At 35.2% G+C, this 21,145-nt stretch overlaps 1 protein-coding gene across 5 annotated transcripts in view; it reads left to right on the top strand.

Moving 5' to 3' along the window:
• The window catches only part of gce (germ cell-expressed bHLH-PAS), a 140,145-nt gene that overhangs the window by 102,455 nt on the left and 16,545 nt on the right, over positions 1-21,145 (top strand). For 4 of the 5 annotated variants that reach the window (XM_067786238.1, XM_067786239.1, XM_067786240.1 and 1 more), the window contains exons 3-4: positions 4,250-4,413; positions 15,853-15,998. In XM_067786238.1, the coding sequence (XP_067642339.1) occupies positions 4,250-4,413; positions 15,853-15,998 (310 nt within the window). Of the gene's footprint in view, positions 1-4,249; positions 4,414-11,924; positions 13,399-15,852; positions 15,999-21,145 lie in introns of those variants that run through there. The other variant, XM_067786237.1, reaches the window with a different exon arrangement.

Below are 21,145 nucleotides of genomic sequence, written 5' to 3' on the forward strand. Positions count from 1 at the left end.
TTTTGGAGGCTAAGTTAGAAAAACGGAGATAGTACTTTGTTTACTTAGGCCTCAATCTCTACGAAAAAGTGGGTTTTGTCCAATACCCAGAAAAAAAGTTGATTTTGCCGCATAGTGTTATTATTATAAATACGAAACAACAGGGTTGACTCACTTATTTACTTTGACTTCCTCTATTCATGATATTTGGCATATCTTTATTAACTTTTCAATGCAAACCCTGCAATTTTTCCTCCAAAAATATCATGAGTTTCAGGTCTAAGTATAATAAGTATCAGGTAAAATAACAGTTGCAATAAATATTGAAAGTGCTATAACTTCTTTGTTTATTATTTTAGTAATATAGTTTCAAAGCAACATTTTCTTGAATTTTTAAGTACTTTCGTTTGGTAAGGAAAAACACATACATTAGGGGGGGAGGTACAACTTTGTTAGCTGACCTAATCATGTGAAAACCACTTCATAGCTTAAAAAATACATTAAACGGAAATGTCAAGCTCCTCAAGGCCAAAATAATGACATATCAATTTTAAAAATCGGACGTCAAATAACCAAGTTACAACGAAAAAACCGTTTCGGCTGTATTTCGAAGGATCAAAAAAAATAAAAAAAAAATTTTTTCCAAACCCTCTCAACATAATCTTCAAATTTAGGGGCGGACGTTAGCAACTTTTTTTTCGACCCAGTCTAACGGACATGGCAACAAACACTACACTGAATGAAAAAGGCTAGTAAAATCAACCGAAATACGGGTCAATTCAACCGAAATTTCTGTCAATTTTTATCCATCACAACAACATGTTGAATCAACTGCGCACAAATCCGTTTTAGTAGTCAAACGAACAAAAAAAGTTGTTGCGACAAAAAAAAAATAAATGTAAGGCGCGATAACCTCCGAAGAAATCTAAGGCCGAGCTTCTCTTCCAATTTGCGTCGTGCTCCTTTTAAATTTTTCCTACAAATTGGCGGGACGGGACCTACTTGTTTAATGCCGACTCCGAACGGCATCTGCGAGGCAGATGAGTTTCATGGCAGAAATACACTCGGATTGCTTGTCAAACACTGCCGAGAGGCGACTCCGCTTAGAAAAATTGTTTTCTAATTGAAAAACCTTATTTCTAAAAATTTTGATGTTGCTTTGCCCGGGGTGTGAACCCAGGGCGTTCGGTGTGGTAGGCGGAGCACGCTACCATCACACCACGGTGGCACATACTAACCGAACTTCAATTGGGCGCACATCAAATATGCTGGCACACATTAAACATTATACACTTTATTATTTTGTTTTATTAAACGCACTTTCACCAAATTTTATATTTTATAATTTATTTAATTTATAGTTTTGAACTTCGCTTTGCAAATAGAAATGAAAATAGTAGTCACAAAACTGTTTCTCAATTCTTTCAGTTGCAGCTCAGCTCATTCTCAATTCTTCTCTCGCATGTAGTTGGAACACTTGATTGTTTCGAACAAAACTTTTAGTATAAATGTTTGACATAACATTTTAAATAGAGAACTTGTAAGTTATAGAAAAGTAAAGAATCAAATCGCAGGAAGGTAATTCACCACTGGAGTAACTTTACATGTAATTCGGCAAGTTCAATTTTCGTAACAATTTAAGTTGAAACGATTCCAAAACAACTCAAACTTTTATGTTGTCGGAAACATCAATATTAAAAAAGAATGTTTTTTATTATCTTATTAGATATGTACATACGTTCGCGTGAGTGAAAATTCGTAAAAACTTGAACAAAATGTTACTAACTTTGGAAAAATCATTTTCGTTCAAACAAAACTTTTGCAACAGAGGGGCGCAATTTTGCATTTCGCTTGGAGGAGAAGTTGCAAAATTGTATCCGATAAATAGGTGTGCCAGTATCTCATAATTTTTTGCACAGTAAATTCAAAAAAGGGTTTCTCGTTTTGTATTGATAACTGAAAAACTAGTTTTTTGTTATTTTCCCATTTTGTGTGTTCTTTCGATATGGTGAGTTTCTTATTTTGGTGTTTTTTTAACAAGTGGCACCATCGTCATAAGTACAAAGTAGAGAGCGCAATGAGCGTAAAATTCTCTTTGAAATTTGCTCATGTATTGACTGTTGATCGCTGTTGAAATGAACAGTGAGATCAGTTGTGTTAACAAAAAAATCAGTTAGATTGATTAGGAATCTGTCAATTTTACAGAATTTTGTTAACTTAATAGTGACAATTTCAGTTCTGTTGGATTGACTAAACTAATTTGTTCGCTTGACAAAGAACTCATTCGAATTAACCGTAATTGGATCAATTTCACCGGATCTCCGTTAAGTCAAGAACAACAGAACAGATTTGTTGATTTTACTAGCACCATTTCTTTCAGCGTATATAAAAGAATAATGGTATAATAATCGAAGCTTATAATTTAAAATATTATCCTAAACCGTGATGAAAAGAGTATTCAGGTGTTCTCATCACGTTGTCGTTTCCATCATACATCTCTGCCTTTGAATTCTACTACGATCGGAGTAGATTTTACTACCCGTTTAAAAATATAATAACTATGTACTATGACAACACCGTTAATATTGCATTATGATCCTAAGCAGTCAAATGTATGATACAAAAATGGAGATAGTTCGACTTGCTTTGACGTTAGGCACTTGACTTTTGCGGGACAATGACATTTTCATGAAAATCGTGCTACCGGATCGAAAATTTTAAACACAAAGTTTTTGTGATTGAATTAGCGACATCTGCGTATGCCGTAAGTTGGACGGGTCCCTCATCGAACCGCCTCAGCAGTTGGTTGATGACCAGAGTCGACAGCAGAGGTGATAACACCCCGCCCTACGTCGTGTCCCTGTCCACAAATTTCGTGGCCTCGTAAAGTCTTCATTGTGAAGTAATCTTCCTGTAATTTTACATAAAGCCGATCCATCTGGTTATGGATAGATATGCTTCAATGTAGTTAAGACCATCCATGATCGCCCGCTTAGAGACATTTTTGAAAGCCCCAGCAATGTCTAAGAAGACTCCTAAGGAAACTCCTTGTAAGCCACCGCTTTCTCTATGTTTATTTCCAACCCTATGCAGTGAAGTGTCTACCGACTTGCCTTTGGTATACGCATGTTGTGTTGTAAAGAGCAGTTTTTCACCCATTTTGGACTTTGTGTACACATCTATCAACCTCTCAAAGGTTTTGGGCGGAAATGATGTTAAGCTAATGGGCCTGTAGTCTTAGGGATACATACGCCCAAACTATCTCGCCTTTGGTAGGAAAACAACGCAAGCAGATCTCCAAGAGTGCTGTACATGGTTCAATCTTGTGACCCACTCCAGGATCGCTCTACTTGAATTTTGCAGCACGGCTGGGAGTATACCATCCCAGAAAATCATTCACCGCCCATTCGGTCCTGGTACTGGTCGCCAAGCCCGGCACTACCGGCTCCGGGATCGAAATGTAAATGCTGTCTGCCGACTCTCTATGGGAAATGTTGCGACACCTCAAGGGACTCCTCACTATAACGTAAAAATTCCCCGTTGGCTTTCTTTATTAGTTCCTTGAGTATGTTTCTCCTTGCCAGAACTTTCCTCAGCCGCGCTGTTTCGCTGGAGCACTCGATGTCCGCACAGAAAATTTCAATGGACTGTCTTCGCCATGGAAATTTCACGCTTGTAGATCCTCAACGGATACTCATCCCGGTTCCTCTAGCCTTTGCCAGCTTAAACATTTATTTTACCTGTCTTATAAGAAGACTTAGCTCAATGCTCCACCATGGCGGCTTTGCTTTTCCTCTGAATCTTCTTAGAGGGCAAGCTCTTTTATATGCAGTCATAATCGTCTTTGTTAGGAAGTCGTTGGATTCCGCCGGTTCCTCCACATCGGCATCCTCTATAGGTTGGATCAGTTTTGTTTCTGCATGTTTCTGCAATTTCGCCCAGTTCGCCCTCCGATCGGAGTAGATTTTACTATACTTTTGTAAATAAAATACACTGTACATGCCGCTACGGTAAAAAGATTAAAGTAACTTTATATTCCCCATGGAATATAGAACAAATTTTGCAGAAAACTAATTTCTTTTAGGAAATTTCTACGAAAAATGTAGCAGTCATTTACTTTTGTTATACATGTACACATTGGCAAAATAAGGTGCTGAAAAAGTGAGGTTATTTTATTGAATTCATCTTTATTATTGCACTATGAGTTTAATTATGCTTTTAGGATAACATTTTTGATTATATTTAATGTATTCTCAATTTTATGTTCCAGTGGACGCGAAGCAAGAAATCGAGCAGAAAAAAATAGACGAGACAAACTAAATGGATGCATACAGGAGCTGTCGACAATGGTGCCACATGTTGCCAATTCTCAACGGCGTGTTGACAAAACCACAATTCTACGTTGTGCTACTCATGGTTTGCGATTAGTTTACAGTGAGTATTGGTACAAAACGGAATGGGTAATGATAAGTACACATACAAATACAGAATTCGGTTTAAATGAAAGTTTCTCTCACTGTAGGTTTTTTAACACATCCTGGGTCCGTATTACGTGTTACGATCAGTGACTGAAACCCATTTTCACCACAAGCGATAACTATGCAACTGTCAAACTTTTTCTAAAAATTATAATAATACGTTATGCATATAACGAGTACTATTTGTTGTCAGCTCAAATATGCCTTTAACCCGATCCACCATTTCAGAGGTATTGTGATTTAAAAAATGAGTTTCTATCACGGATCGTAACACGTGATACAGGCCCTGAATACTTGCAAACAAAATGCGAAATCTTTTATCGATTTTGTTCTTTATTGTTTAATCGATAATTTTTGTAAGACAATCGATTTTCTGTTTTTGTTTTTAAAATATTTACATTTTTTGCTTATATATCAATATCTTAATAACATATTGTGACGAATATTAGTGACAATAAGTGATACTCATATCCCTAGTCTGGTGCTAAGTAAATGAAGTCACAACAACAATAAAGCAGACAGTCACTTGTATCTACATAAACGAATCAATCTTTATGTCTACATATATGTACGTACACGCAGCGGAAAAGCAACGCACAAACACATGCAGATATCTTATCTGAGATGCTCCCAAAAGTATGCAATTGTAATTGTGGAAGTGTCGCTCACAAATACACGCGCATATGAGAAGCTATACACGTGCATCTGTAATTATAATTATATGGCAGTAACTAAGTAAATTCTGGGAGCGCCTAGAAGATTCAACGAGGAAATCACAGAGTATAAAAGCACCAACAGTAGAGGCGCAAGAATCAGTTTTGATTAGCACGCTATCTGTCGAGCAATAGAAGTGTTATTTTGAAAGTAGTCTAATAAAGACCATTTTGCATTTTCGAATATTGGAGTTGTTTATTCAACTGTTTAGTGATTCGAACCTTAGTAGAAGATTTGAAATAAGCGGAATTGCAGTAAATTCGTCACAATATACTGAATTTGGGCCTTTTCTGAACATTTTGCATAAAAAATAAAATCTTTGATACACTTCTTAAATCTGTGCAATTTTCTCGCCAATTCGAGAAAACAATCTGGGCCTTTCTTGGGGTTGTTTTTAAAAAAATTTATATTTTAGTCTAATATAAATTAAAGTGTATAAACAAAAAAACAGTTTAAGCGTTTTTCGTGATAATATCAAAACTAATTTTGATGTATTTATAAATTTAGCGCCAAAAAAGTGTAGTGTGGTTTGTAGTCAACCCAGTTGCCTTGTATTGCTTAATTCCAGATGTGAACAGCAAGCCACAGTGGTGTGGTGGTGGCGTGATCAGTATTTCACACCAGGCGTCTTGGGCTCAAGTCCCGGCCAAAGCAACACAAATTCTCTTTTCATATTTTTATAATTAAATTCTTTTTTATACTCAGTTGAGCAGAGCTCACAGAGTATATTAAGTTTGATTGGATAACGGTTGGTTGTACATACATAAAGGAATAGAGATAGATATAGACTTCCATATATCAAAATAATCAGGATCGAAAAAAAATTAGATTGAGCCATGTCCGTCCGTCCGTCCGTCCGTCCGTCCGTTAACACGATAACTTGAGTAAATTTTGACGTATCTTGATGAAATTTGGTATGTAGATTCCTGAGAACTCATCTCAGATCGCTATTTAAAATGGACGATATCGGACTATAACCACGCCCACTTTTTCGATATCGAAAATTTCGAAAAACCGAAAAAGTGCGATAATTCATTACAAAAGACAGCTAAAGCAACGAAACTTGGTAGATAAGTTGAACTTATGACGCAGAAAAGAAAATTAGTAAAATTTTGGACAATGGGCGTGGCACCGCCCACTTCTAAAAGAAGGTAATTTAAAAATTTTGCAAGCTGTAATTTGGCAGTCGTTGAAGATATCATGATGAAATTTGGCAGGAACGTTACTCCTATTACTATATGTACGCTTAATAAAAATTAGCAAAATCGGAGAAGGACCACGCCCACTTTAAAAAAAATTTTTTTTAAGTAAAATTTTAACAAAAAATTTAATATCTTTACAGTATATAAGTAAATTATGTCAACATTCAACTCCAGTAATGATATGGTGCAACAAAACACAAAAATAAAAGAAAATTTCAAAATGGGCGTGGCTCCGCCCTTTTTCATTTAATTTGTCTAGGATACTTTTAACGCCATAAGTCGAACAAAAATTAACCAATCCTTTTGAAATTTGGTATGGGCATAGATTTTATGACGTTAACTGTTTTCTGTGAAAATGGGCGAAATCGGTTGATGCCACGCCCAGTTTTTATACACAGTCGTCCGTCTGTCCTTCCACATGGCCGTTAACACGATAACTTGAGCAAAAATCGACATATCTTTAATGAACTTAGTTCACGTGCTTACTTGAACTCACTTTATCTTGGTATGAAAAATTAACGAGGGAGTGGTGTGAATAGTCGGACTATGACCACGCCCACTTTTTCGATATCGAAAATTACGAAAAATGAAAAAATGCCATAATTCTATACCAAATACGAAAAAAGGGATGAAACATGGTAAGGTAATTTGATTGTTTTATTGACGCGAAATATAACTTTAGAAAAAACTTTATAAAATGGTTGTGACACCTACCATATTAAGTAGAAGAAAATGAAAAGTTCTGCAGGGCGAAATAAAAAACCCTTAAAATCTTGGCAGGTATTACATATATAAATAAATTAGCGGTATCCAACAGATGATGTTCTGGGTCACCCTGGTCCACATTTTGGTCGATATCTGGAAAACGCCTTCACACCACTCCCTTTTAAAACTCTCATTAATACCTTTAATTTGATACCCATATCGTACAAACTCATTCTAGAGTCACCCCTGGTCCACCTTTATGACGATATCCCGAAAAGGCGTCCACCTATAGAACTAAGCCCCATGCCCTTTTAAAATACTCATTAACACCTTTCATTTGATACCCATATCATACAAACAAAGTCTAGAGTCGCCCCTGGTCCACCTTTATTGCCATACCTCGAAAAGGCATCCACCTATAGAACTAAGGCCCACTCCCTTTTAAAATACTCATTAACTCCTTTCGTTTTATACCCATATTGCACCAACGAATTCTAGAGTCACCCCTGGCCCACCTTTATGGCGATATCTCGAAACGGCGTCCACCTATGGAACTAAAGATTACTCCCTTTTAAAATACTCATTAACACCTTTCTTTTGATACCCATATTGTACAAGCAAATTCTAGGGTCACCCCTGCTCCACCTTTATGGCGATATCTCGAAACGGCGTCCACCTATGGAACTAAGGATTACTCCCTTTTAAAATACTCATTAACACCTTTCTTTTGATACCCATATTGTACAAACAAATTCTAGGGTCACCCCTGGTCCACCTTTATGGCGATATCTCGAAAATGCGACCACATATACAGCAACCACCACTCCCTTTTAAAACCCTCATTAATACCTTTAATTTGATACCCATATCGTACAAGCATATTCTAGAGTCACCCCTGGTCCACCTTTATGGCGATATTTCGAAACGGCGTCCACCTATAGAACTAAGGCCCACTCCCTTTTAAAATACTCATTAACACCTTTCTTTTGATACCCATATTGTACAAACAAATTCTAGGGTCACCCCTGCTCCACCTTTATGGCGATATCTCGAAACGGCGTCCACCTATGGAACTAAGGATTACTCGCTTTTAAAATACTCATTAACACCTTTCTTTTGATACCCATATTGTACAAACAAATTCTATGGTCACCCCTGCTCCACCTTTATGGCGATATCTCGAAACGGCGTCCACCTATGGAACTAAGGATTACTCCCTTTTAAAATACTCATTAACACCTTTCTTTTGATACCCATATTGTACAAACAAATTCTAAGGTCACCCCTGGTCCACCTTTATGGCGATATCTCGAAACGGCGTCCACCTATGGAACTAAGGATTACTCCCTTTTAAAATACTCATTAACACCTTTTGTTTGATACCCATATCGTACAAACGCGTTCTAGAGTCACCCCTGGTCCACCTTTATGGCGATATCTCGAAAAGGCGACTACCTATACAACAACCTCCACTCCCTTTTAAAACCCTCATTAATACCTTTAATTTGATACCCATATCGTACAAACACATTCTAGAGTCACCCCTGGTCCACCTTTATGGCGATATTTCTAAACGGCATCCACCTATAGAACTAAGGTCCACTCACTTTTAAAATACTCATTAAAACCATTCGTTTGATGCCCATATTGTACAAACAAATTCTAGGGTCACCCCTGGTCCACCTTTGTGGCGATATCTCGAAACGGCGTCCACCTATGGAACTAAGGATTACTCCCTTTTAAAATACTCATTAGCACCTTTCATTTGATACCCATAACGTACAAACGAATTCTAGAGTCAACCCTGATCCACCTTTATGGCTATATCCCTAAATGGCGTCCACCTATAGAACTATGGCCCACTCCCTCATAAAATACTCTTTAATGCCTTTCATTTGATACACATTCCAGGGTGTCCCTCGGTTCATTTTCCTATGTGGTTATTTTCCCTTATGTTGTCACCATAGCTCTCAACTGAGTATGTAATGTTCGGTTACACCCGAACTTAACCTTCCTTACTTGTTTATAATAGTTTTTTTCAGAACTCATTGGGGATGAAATTCACACAATATTTCGGTTTTTATATAGAACAACACCACAATGCGCGGTTTTGACGACAACATTTTTGTGGGTATAATTTTGACTGAATATCAACACAGTTCATACTTTCTATGACTTTTCGGTTGTCAGAAATTGTCAGAGCACATTTTTGGTCATAATAAAGAAAAAGTATAGCTTGTTTTAAATTTGGTTTCTAATAATCAATAAAATTGTCTATCTGGCTCAAGACTATTTCGTAAAATCATTTTTAACGTTCTGCGAGGGTATGGGTTATTTCCTAAAACTAGCTTTCGATAACCACAGATCATCTTTAAAGTCAGACCATTTTACGGGTTATCACAACAAAAATCTAAAAAGAAATATATTTTTTGGCTCCCGAAACATAGAAAATTGCTTAGACATAAAAGGGCGGTGCCACGCCCATTTTTTAAAATTTGAAGTTTTTCCTATTTATTGTCCACTTGGGAAATGAAATACCATTGCTATAAAGCTCTTTTTTGCAAAGATATAGCTTATTTTATTCATCCACTACCTTTTTAAAAATCTTTTATATAAATTTATATTTATTTTATATTTTTCTTCAAAGCATTTCTTATAGCAAAGGCAACCTCTCTGCCGAATTTTGTTACGATAGGTTTAACGATTTTTGATTTATGATTAATAATATTTGTAAAATTGATTTTATGGCAAGTGGGCGGTGCCACGCCCATCTTAAAAAAGTTTCAAATTTTCATCAAGAGTCTCAATATCAGTCCACACGTCAAATTTCAACATTCTAGGTGTATTATTTACTAAATAATCAGGTTTTTTTGTGTTTTCCAAAATGTTATATATATGTATATATAAAAAGTGGGCGTGGTTATCATCCGATTTCGCTCATTTTCAATAGCGAAGTCTATATATAGATCGATTCCTTTATACCTGTACAACCAATCCAATCAAAGTTATAATACCCCGTGTACTAGTACAGCTGGGTATAAAAATAGATTTTTTCGCTCCTTGCGAGTGATTTCAACGAGTTCGGACGTGTATCTAACTAGCTCCGTGTGATATTTGTAAATAAATTGAATTTAATGGTTTATGTGCAGTAGTAAAATAATATTTTGATTTTACTTAGACACTATAATACGTGCGAGCGAGCAATGAATTGTTTTTTAATTCAAATATACACGAAAGCTCAAAAATAAAAATGTCGTGTGATAAGTGCAAATTAGCAATTAACAGAGAAACTGGAATACGGTGCGATGGTGTTTGCGGGAAGATTTTTCACCTAAAAACAAATTGTTGTGGCCTAGATGAATATGCATCTACTGTGCTAAATCAAAATAAATTGTTAAGATTTATGTGTGACGACTGCGTTACATATATATATAATATAGATTCTGCAATGCGAAACATGCAAGCAGTGATAAACAAAAATGGTGCCCTATTAGAAGAGTACAAAGGTGAATTCGAATTGGCGCTTAAACATAACGAGTATGAAATAAAAAAATTATTAGAGGCGATTGAAATTAAATTTAGCGAGAGAATAAAAGAAATGCAAAAGGTGCAAGAAAAATGTGTAGTAAATATAAGTGAAGTAAAGAAAATAAGAGATGTAGCGGAGATATTTAAGAAAGACAGCGAGAAAATTTGCAGTGAAATTAAAAATAGTAGCGAAGAGAATAAGAAAGCACAAAAAGAAATAAAAGAGTTAGTCGGTAAAACGAAGGCCGCCAACAAACAAATGTCATTTGCTGAAGTACTAAAAAAAGATAAGAGAGTGATGCCAGATATTAGAAAAGAAGTGCCTTTAATAATAAAGCCTAAATCAAAACAAAACAGCAATCAAACAAAAACCGATTTAAATGAAAAAGTTGATCCAAAAGAACTGAAAATAAGCAATGTACAGTCTAGAGCAAATGGTGTGATATTAATCGAAAGTGAAAACGACACGGAAAGAAATAAAATAAAATGTGCAATCGAGGACCGTATTGGTGAAAAATATGAAGTAAAAATACCCAAAATTATGTCTCATAGATTTGTAATATCGAGGATGAACTTTAAACATGCAGATGAAAAAATAATTGAAATGTTAAAAAAACAAAATACTTACATTGCGGATGGAAATCTGAAAGTTTTAAAACAGTATGAAACAAAAAAGCTCAATGTAATATACTACAATGCATTAATCGAAGCAGATCCGGAAACGTTCCAAAAGACTATCGCCGCCGAAAAAGTAAATATAGGTTGGGAAAAATGTAGAGTTTTTGATGGCCTTGAGGTACAACAGTGCTATAAATGTAGAGGATTCAACCACAAAGCCGCACAATGTAAAAATGAAGAAATCTGTGTGAAATGTTTAGAAAAACATAGTTCAAGGGATTGCAACCGAGAATTAACAAATAAATGTATTAACTGCATACGTGCGAAAGAAAGACTAAATATCGATGTGGACATTAATCACGTGACATTTAGTAAAAGTTGTCCACTATATGTGAATAAACTGGAAGCTAAAAGGAGAAAAAATGGTTACTAGCAATCAAAGTCAATAATACTTTTTTATGCAAATATACAAGGACTTATAAATAATAAAGCGGAGTTAGAGCACATTATAGAAGAGCATCAATACGATATAATAATTCTATCGGAAACTCATGTAACCGAAGACATAGAACTTAGTGAAATAAAACTACAAAATTTCAATAGTTTTCAGTGTGTATCAAGCTCTCGAAGAACAGGTGGCGTGATTATATACACGCATAAAGAAATTAAAGCGAATATTGTAGACTGTCTAGTCAGTGATATGAAAATATGGACATTAACAATAAAATGCATCGTTGATAACAACGAGCTGTACATCATGGGGCTTTATAGATCACCAAATAGCTCGGAACGTGAATTTTGCAACACATTTCAAGATAAACTGGAAACAATAACGGAAATAAGTAAAGATTTTATAATAGCAGGCGACTTTAACATTGACTGGTCGAAAGATAGTTTATACAAGCGAGAATTAGAAAGAATAACAAATGATAACGGTATAATGCAGAAAATGAACGAGAATACTAGAATAACTAGAAACTCTAAAACCTTGATTGATTATGTTTTAACGAATATACACAATCTGAGAGTAACAGTGCAACATTCTCTAAAAATATCAGATCATGAGTCGATAGTTATTGAAAAAGCTACTCGCGAAAGTGTAATAAAACCAAAGTACAAAGTAATTGAACAATTCCACTACAACCAGCGTGAATTTAATAGAATGCTTTTAAACAAAAACCTAAAACATAGTAACGCATATGATGTAAATGAAAACACTGTTATTCTGGAAAAGTGCATACAAGATTTGGTGGTATCTAATACGAGAAGTAGAACGATTAGAAATCGCTCAAGTCGCAACAAATGGTTTAACTCAACGTTAAAAAAGTTAAAAATAAATAAAATTAGAGCATACCAAGCTGCGAGAGTAATGGACGATACCAATTCATGGTTAATTTATAAAAGTATATGTAAAACATACAAACAAGAGATAATAAAGAAAAAAAATAAATACTTTAAGCTAAAAATCAATAGCGCAACAAATCAAAAAGAAATGTGGAGAATACTTAAAAATTTAATACTTAGCAAAGATGTAAAAGAAATAAGCTCTATAATTTATAAAAACGAAGAAATAAGTGATGAAAATGAAATAGCTGATAAGCTCAATAAATACTTCATTGAGAGCATAGAATTAATAGATCAGTCAATTGATAAAGAAATATATATTAACAATATTGATCATTGTCCTGAAACCTTTCATTTTAAAGAAATACAAATTTGCGAACTAAAGGCAATTTGTAAAAAACTTAAGAACAAAAAGGATTGGAATAATGTGAGCCCAAAGATCATTTTGGACAACTGGAATGTACTTGGGCCTTTCTTAACAAAGTTAATAAATCATTCATTAATGAGCGGAGTATTCCCAAATGAATGGAAGGACTCATTGGTAGTGCCAGTTGAAAAAATCGCTAAAACAAAAAAATGTGAAGAGTTTCGTCCAATAAATACTCTTAAGATATTTAAAAAAATAATGGAAAGTGTTGTGAAAAATCAACTACAAACGTACCTAGAAACTAATAATATACTGTCTCTAAACCAGTCCGGTTTTCGTAAGAATCATTCATGTGAAAGTGCAATAAACTTCGTCGTAAGTGAGTGGAAGAAGCGTCCACGAAAAACAATAATAGCAGCTCTATTTCTTGATTTTAAAAGAGCATTTGAAACAATAGACAGAGGTATTCTAATAAAAAAGCTGTATATGTATGGAATAAGAGGAAAAGAGCTACTTTGGTTTAAGGACTACCTTACAAATCGTAGACAGCAAACAAAAATAAAATCCACAAAATCAAGTTTTTCATATGTGAATACAGGGGTGCCCCAAGGATCTCTTCTGGGAGCAATTCTGTTTATAATTTACATAAATGATATAGAAAAAGTGATATCAAAATCCAAATTGGTAATGTATGCAGACGATACATTGGTATATACAGAAGCAGAAACAGTGGAAGAATGTAAACGAAAGTTAGAATGTGATATAGATGAAATTATGAAATGGCTTAAAATGAATAGGCTCAAATTAAATGAACAGAAAACAAAAGTAATGGTGATAAATACAGATAGCGAAATAAATTTAGAGATAAATAATACTAGTATTGAGCAAGTAACCAATATGAAATACTTAGGTGTAATAATAGACAATGAGCTCAAATTTAACAATCACGTGGACTATTTGTGTAAAAAAGCTGCAAAAAAGATTTACTTCTTTAGAAGAATACGAAATAAATTAGACACTTTAACAGCAATAAAAATATACAATACAATCATAAAGCCACATTTTGAATACTGTTCCACAATTCTGTACACATCTTGTAACCAATCACAAATAGGAAGGATACAGAAATTACAAAACAAATGTATGAGATCAATAATAAAATGCCACAAATACACCCCAATAAGTCACATGCTTGAAACATTGAAATGGCTAAATATTGAGCAAAAACTGATGCTCAATACACTAATAATGATTTTTAAAATTAAACAGAACAGGGCGCCGATGTATTTAACAAGTTGCATTCAGTATGTTAGAGATACACACCAATATGCTGTGCGGAATGCGAATGACTTTCGACTAGGATTACAGCGGACTACTGCAGCCCAAAACACATTATTATATAAGGGCCTTAACATATTTAACTCGTTACCTGATTATATCAAACGAGATAATAATATTATGAATTTTAAACGGCTATGTATAGATCTTATTCGAGGCTAAAATATTTTTTATTACTTTTTACTTTTTATTACTTAATATATATATATATCATACACGTCTGTGAATTGAAAATGAATTTGTGATATTTAAAATTTATTGTGAAATCAAAAAATATGTAAACATATTAATAATAAATATCAATCAATCAATCAATCAATCAAAAAAAAAAATGGCCCTATGAAGCATCGGACTATTTTTGGAAATTTCTCAAAAAATTTAAGATGCATACATTTATGTTAATATTGGTATCTTAAAGTTAAAGCTGGTATATTTAAAAAACAAAAAAACTAATTTTTTTAAAAAGAGTCAGATCAAAAAAGAACTTTCACCGATCTGAATTCTTGGAATTAAGACTTTTTTATGATGGTCAACCGATTTCGTGTTCAAAACCGGGAGTTTCTTTTTTTTAGATTAATGTACGCTTGCTAAGCTCGCAAACTTACATGCTTTTTTTTATTTTCGAAATTTCATGTCAACGAGACATTAGCGAGTTAGGCCCGGTTTTTCAGTAGTTGATTAATTTAAGCTTGAGCTAGGTTTGCTTAAACTCTAGTCAAATTTAAACTCCAGTTAAACTACTGAGCAGTTTTTCAGTCACAGTTTAAGGCCGCCTTTGTGGTATGATTTTTGTGCGGCAACATTGGTTTTTTTATTATCTAGATAATTTGTTGATACAACAACTGGATTTTGCTTACCCAACAAGCGAAATATATATCTAGTTCCGGAGGTGATATCCAACATCATTATCTAGTTATTCTTAAACCAGGTAGTCCTCAAGTTGATATCCAACGTCATTCTCCAATCACTATCCAACCTTTGAGAAATTTTGAAAAATGTATAGTTCTCGAGTTAATCTCCAACGTCATTTGCATTTTCAAATTATTATTCAACCTTTGGGAGATCTTGATATCCTACATTGGATATAGAGTTGAGGTGAAGTTGAAAAAAAAACCCTCCAAGGTGGTACCACCAAAGCAAACAAAATCAAAAAAAAGCATATATATTTATTTTCGTGAAAATACTGTAGTATTGGAATCTTACACTTGAGTCCAGTCAAAGGACCACAAGTTGGGAACTATCATTTTTCATCTTTCTTTTTCTGAGTACACTACGATTCTCAAGTTGAGCTACTGTTTCGTAACAACTCTTCAGATTTTAGAGGTATGCTAGTTATCAACATGAGCTCTAATGGTACTCAAGTTCAAATGCTTGTTGTGTATATTCGACGTCATTTCGAACGAACGGAAATCACCGATAGGTTAACTAGAGTTTAACCCTACCAGATCGGTCGGTTAAGCTCAGCCTAGCAAAAATTTTAAAATATGTAGATCTATTAACCTATATCAGTTATACTTTAAAGTTCTTTTACATAATTACATGTTTATAACAATAATATTTATCTAAATTTTTATTTTAGCATTTGGTAAAAGCCATAATCAGTCCCGCCCACAATACACGGATTCTTTAATGGAACTGCTGGATAGATTTTTTATAGTAATAACTTGCCATGGAGAAATCGTTCTCGTCTCATCGAGCGTAGAGCAGCATTTAGGTCATTGTCAGGTAAGTCCCGAATATATTTAAAAGTGGAATGCACAGTAAAGCGTAAAATTATGTATGGAGAAAAATAAAGCCTGAAATGGCCCCAACAGTTCTAAAGGAAACGCTTAAGAAATATTTTGACTTATTTCTAATGTATGCAAACGAGTGTAGCCAAGAATATTTGACGTTTGACGACGCACTAGTAGAATATTGCATTTTAATTTATTTTAATAAATGTTTAACTTTGTTTGTTTGCTTGCCTTCTGAAATGTCACCCTTTCTTTAAGAAACAATGCAAAATCAATTATTTCTTAGCAAAACCAGAGTTGCCGAGTGAATTGGTTCCTACAAATTTTTGGAAAATAGTAGTAGAAATGTCTTTAGAGTTGCGTACTGCGAAAGAAACTTTGACAGATGAAATTTTTCCTAAACATTTCTTGAATGTCATTTCATATGGATTTTTTGGTTTTCTTAAGAACTTTATGCAGTTTTTACCAAAGAGTTAAAGAAAAAGCTTTTTTGACAGCCTGTAAGCACAGCGAAACTGACTTTTCTCTATTTTATTGTCGATTTTCACTTTTTTACTCTGGCGAATACCAAAATAACACGCGAATGATATCTTAATCTATCCCTACATTATTCTTAATTGCTTTTATATGTGTCTCGAAAAAGCGTGTCAGTTTTAGGTAAACGTGGATAAACGCTGAGTGTTGCGGGATAGGTTAATGACAGTTTGGGACGAATTCCACCCTTAGTGAACACTTTTACAACAATATATCACTCATTGAAATCAGTGATCAAATAGATAAGTTATAAAGAAACTGAATTCGCTGTTTTTAAACGGTGCTCCACGAAACAAATTATTGAAACCAGGGGCGCACTAAGGAATCGAATCCCAAAGATCTTTAGCAATCTCGGGATTTCGGTATTTGAAATTTTAATTCGAAATCAGCCAGAGACTGTTACCTTTGATTTTCATTTTCTTTTTGTCAAAAATAACTATCTAACGTACACTAATGTGAGTCGCTTAACAAAAAGCATTTATATCAGTGATACGTTTTAAAACGAAAATTTGTTCTGAATTTCATAAACAAATAAAAAATTAGTTTCGCTTCACGCAAAAAAAAACATATTTCTGTTGTACAATTTAACACATGTGCCAATTCAAAATACTTTTTTATTCTAAAAAAAATATCTTTAAACTATGAGCAATATCTTAAAGGCTAAAGCTTACCTTGCTGTAGTTGAGAAACATTCTGGTAGGGAAAATTGTAATTACACTATATTTCTAAATGTACACCACAAGATCCATCGGATACGAAAATGTTTGCTTCTGCTTCCTTTTTCAGGTAAAGAAGATTTTCTGTGGTCTCAAGTTGAAACTTGAAAAAATAAGCTAATTAAAGATATTTAAATTTGCAGTACGAGATCCCGGGATTTCAGAATGGCAAAATTGCTCAGAAGTCCCGGGACTCGGAATCGGCATCCCCGGGACTCGATGCCTTAGTGGGCACATTTTCTACTTTTTTTAGTCGTACCTCTAAAACACAGTTTTTGTTATTAGTTTATTTTTATCAATATTCTTACTTTAATTTATTAGAAATGTTTCCTGAAAGGAAATTACGGTAAATCTATCGCTAATAATGGTGTATAAAAGAAATTTTGCAACAACAGCAAGTAACAATAGTATTTTTCTGAAGGTTGGCATGGCATAGATAATTCTTTTTTTTTTTTAATAAAATAATAGCCCAGCACGTCTGATTAAATTTTTTACTTGTATTTATAGGTTAATCTGGTCCCATGGTTTCGACCATGAGTATCCTAAAGAGCCTAAGCTTTTTCTCTAAGGAGAAAATGGTCCTTATAAATTAAGTAATATTTCATACTAACACTTGGAAATTCCACAATATCTCCTGTTAACACAGTTTTTGCCGGAAGGCATCAGTACACTGCTACGTATTGATGCAAATGTTGCTTAATAAAAATTCGGGTTTGTCACAATTGGAGTATTTGGATGAAATGTTATTTTATTTTTTTTTTTTATTTGTTTAAACAATTTGTACAAGTAAGACTCAAGTATTTTAGGTAGTACATCAATCACTCTTAAAGCTCACAAAGGAAATATGACACATACATATAAATATAATTAGAAAGAAATAATAAAAAAAGAAAACAATAATAATACTAATAACATTCATATCTTAAAAATATCATTATTCATTTTAAAATAGAAACATTTTCGGGCCATAGATTTAGAATCAAAGATCGAACTATCGTTTAAGAAAAGTTAAGAGCTGAGGAAAGTTATTACTGCTTGTTTAAAACATCCTGCTTTTCGTATAGCTTTTGGCTTAGATGGAAGAGAGTTCCATAGACGGATTTCACTGACAAAGAATATTGTCAAGGATATTAGCATCACTAAATTATCCCATCACTAAGGCGATGCTAAGGCCATGCCAAGCAGTATTTACGTTAATAATCAAATCAAGTATACACATATATAAGGCAGCCCAGAGAGATGTCACACACAGATGCATTTACTTATATGCCTATGTTCGCGCGAGAGACTGTAAACTACAAACATTCACATCAATAATTCAATCTTTATGTATCTACATAAACGAATAAATAATTGCGTCTACACATATGTACGTATACGAGCAGCGGAGCGGCAATGCACAAACACATGCATATATCTTATCTGAGTTGTCACAAGAGAGAGCAATAATTTGTGCACGTAGTTGTGGCTGGCGATTTTGTAGCCGAAACAACTAGTAAGTTCTGGAAATCGAAGAGCCTAGAAGTATGCAGCGTAAACTATAAAAGCGGGGCAAGCGAGTAAGAAGTAATTCAGTTTGATTTGAGTTGTCAAGCAGTTGCGATTAAGACGATATCTAGCGAGCAATAGCAGTATTATTTTGAATAGTAGAGTTTCATTGAGCTATCAATCAGTGTGGTTATTAAGCAAGCTATTCGTTGCACAGTTTGAGTGTATTGTGAAGTACTTCAATAAAGGCCATTTTGCATTATTACAAATTGGAGTTATTTATTCAACAGTTTAGTGATTCGAACTTAGCAGAGGATTGCAAATAAGAGGATTTGCAAGCAAATTCGTTACAATTGGTGTCAGAATAGGAATTGTTGAATAAATTCTAGAGGACAACAAGGACATGGCAAAGTTAAGTGAATTGAAGATCCCGCAACTGAAGAAGGAGTTGGAGAACCGTGGATTGAATACAAGCGGCGTTAAACTCGAACTTCAGGCACGGCTACGAGAAGCAATGGAAGCAGAAGGAATTGATGTGGAAGAGCATGTCTTTCATCTTGATGGCGAGGAGACAACAAAAATTGAAGAGAAGAACGAAACATCGCAGACGGTTACCAGTACAGACTTGAACATGATTTTAGCTGCAATATCTGCTCAAACATCGACAGTGTCATCTCAACTGGCAGAACAGCAGACATATATGGAATCGCAGGAGAACCGTATAACATCCAAGATGGAAGAACAGAAGACATATATGGCATCACAACTAGAATCGCAGGAGACACTTTTAACATCCAAGATGGAAGCACAAGAGGCACGTATAACAGAAATGTCATCACAAATATCCACAAATATGTCATCACAGCTGGAAGAACAAAAGACATATATGGCAACCCAACTGAAAGAACAAGAGACACGCATAACAGTACAACTAGAAGCACAAGAGGCGCGTATATCATCAAAACTCGAAGCGCGCATGAACAAAAAAATAATGCAGTTTGAAGAAAAATTCGAGGCAGAGGTGGATGCGTTGAGAGGTCGTATACAGGAATTGCAACTTAATCGGCCGGCTGCTTCAGCGAGTAATACAAAGGTAAAAACTCCATCTTTTGACGGTTCTGTTCCTTTCCAGGTCTTCAAGCTTCAGTTTGAGAAGACCGCAGCAGTGAACAACTGGAATGCGGAAGATAAAGTTGCTGCATTGTTCGTGGCATGGAAGGGGCCAGCAGCGGAAATCCTACAGACGATTCCGGAAGGAGAGCGGAACAATTATGAAGCATTGATGGCTGCTGTAGAATGACGTTATGGAAGCGAGCATAGAAAACAGATATTCCAAATTGAGTTGCAAAACCGCTACCAAAAAGCAAATGCGGACGCACCCGTGGAATACACCGAGAGGGTAAAAATCCAGAGTTTTATAAATGGCATACGAGACGTGGAAACGAAGCGAGCTACATACGCGAACCCAAAACTGGCATTTGCTGAAACGGTATCACATGCATTGACTCAGGAAACTGCCTCCCTATTAAGTAAACCAGCATATAAGGCTCATCGTGTAGAAGTAGAAAGGCCAGAATGGGTAGACACAATTTTGGAAGCACTGAAGGGATCACAACAGAAAAATGCCGGAGTTATTAAATGTTTCAAGTGCGGCAACCCAGGTCATATTGCACGACATTGCAGCACCGGTCCCAATAGCTCCAACAATGTGGGTGGCCGTAAACGCAGAGCTGAAGGAGATGAGCAAATCTCCAAGTCCACTCAATTGTTAAACTAAAGCGAGTCAGCCGCAAGGGGCGACAGCTGGCTCCCTCAATTGAATGCCCCATAATCTCTATCTCACAAATTGGAAGAAGGTCAAACAATCTTACTGTCGGAGGACATGTGGATGGAAAGGAACGTTTACTGACTGTAGATACGGGTGTATCTCATTCCATCATTCGAGCGGATTTAGTCAACAAGAAGATAACACCATTGCATGGAGCAAGATTGCGTACAGCCACTGGAGAAGACAGCACGGTTCTAGGAGAAGTATCATGTGAAGTCGCAATTGGGAACGTCATGGTAGTACACAATTTTATAGTGGCAGAGATTGTTAATGAAATCATAATTGGAGTGGACTTCTTAATCGACCAGGGCATCAAGATCGGCATGCAAAGCAAGACGATGCGATATAAGAACATGGATGTACCACTTAATTTCGGCTACGAGAGAGGCTACAGCAGTAAACGAGTGCTGGTGGAAGAGAGTCAGCGAATACCACCAAAATCCGAAGCAGTCATCTGGGCAAAGGTTGATGGAGATTGTGGGACAAACAAATTGTGGGTTGTCGAAGCAGCAAACAAATCAGCACTGAACATACTTGTAGGAAAAACCCTGGCTATGACAAAACAAGATGGAC

Source organism: Eurosta solidaginis, chromosome 4 (genome assembly GCF_040869045.1).
Source record: "Eurosta solidaginis isolate ZX-2024a chromosome 4, ASM4086904v1, whole genome shotgun sequence".
NCBI lineage: Eukaryota > Metazoa > Arthropoda > Insecta > Diptera > Tephritidae > Eurosta > Eurosta solidaginis.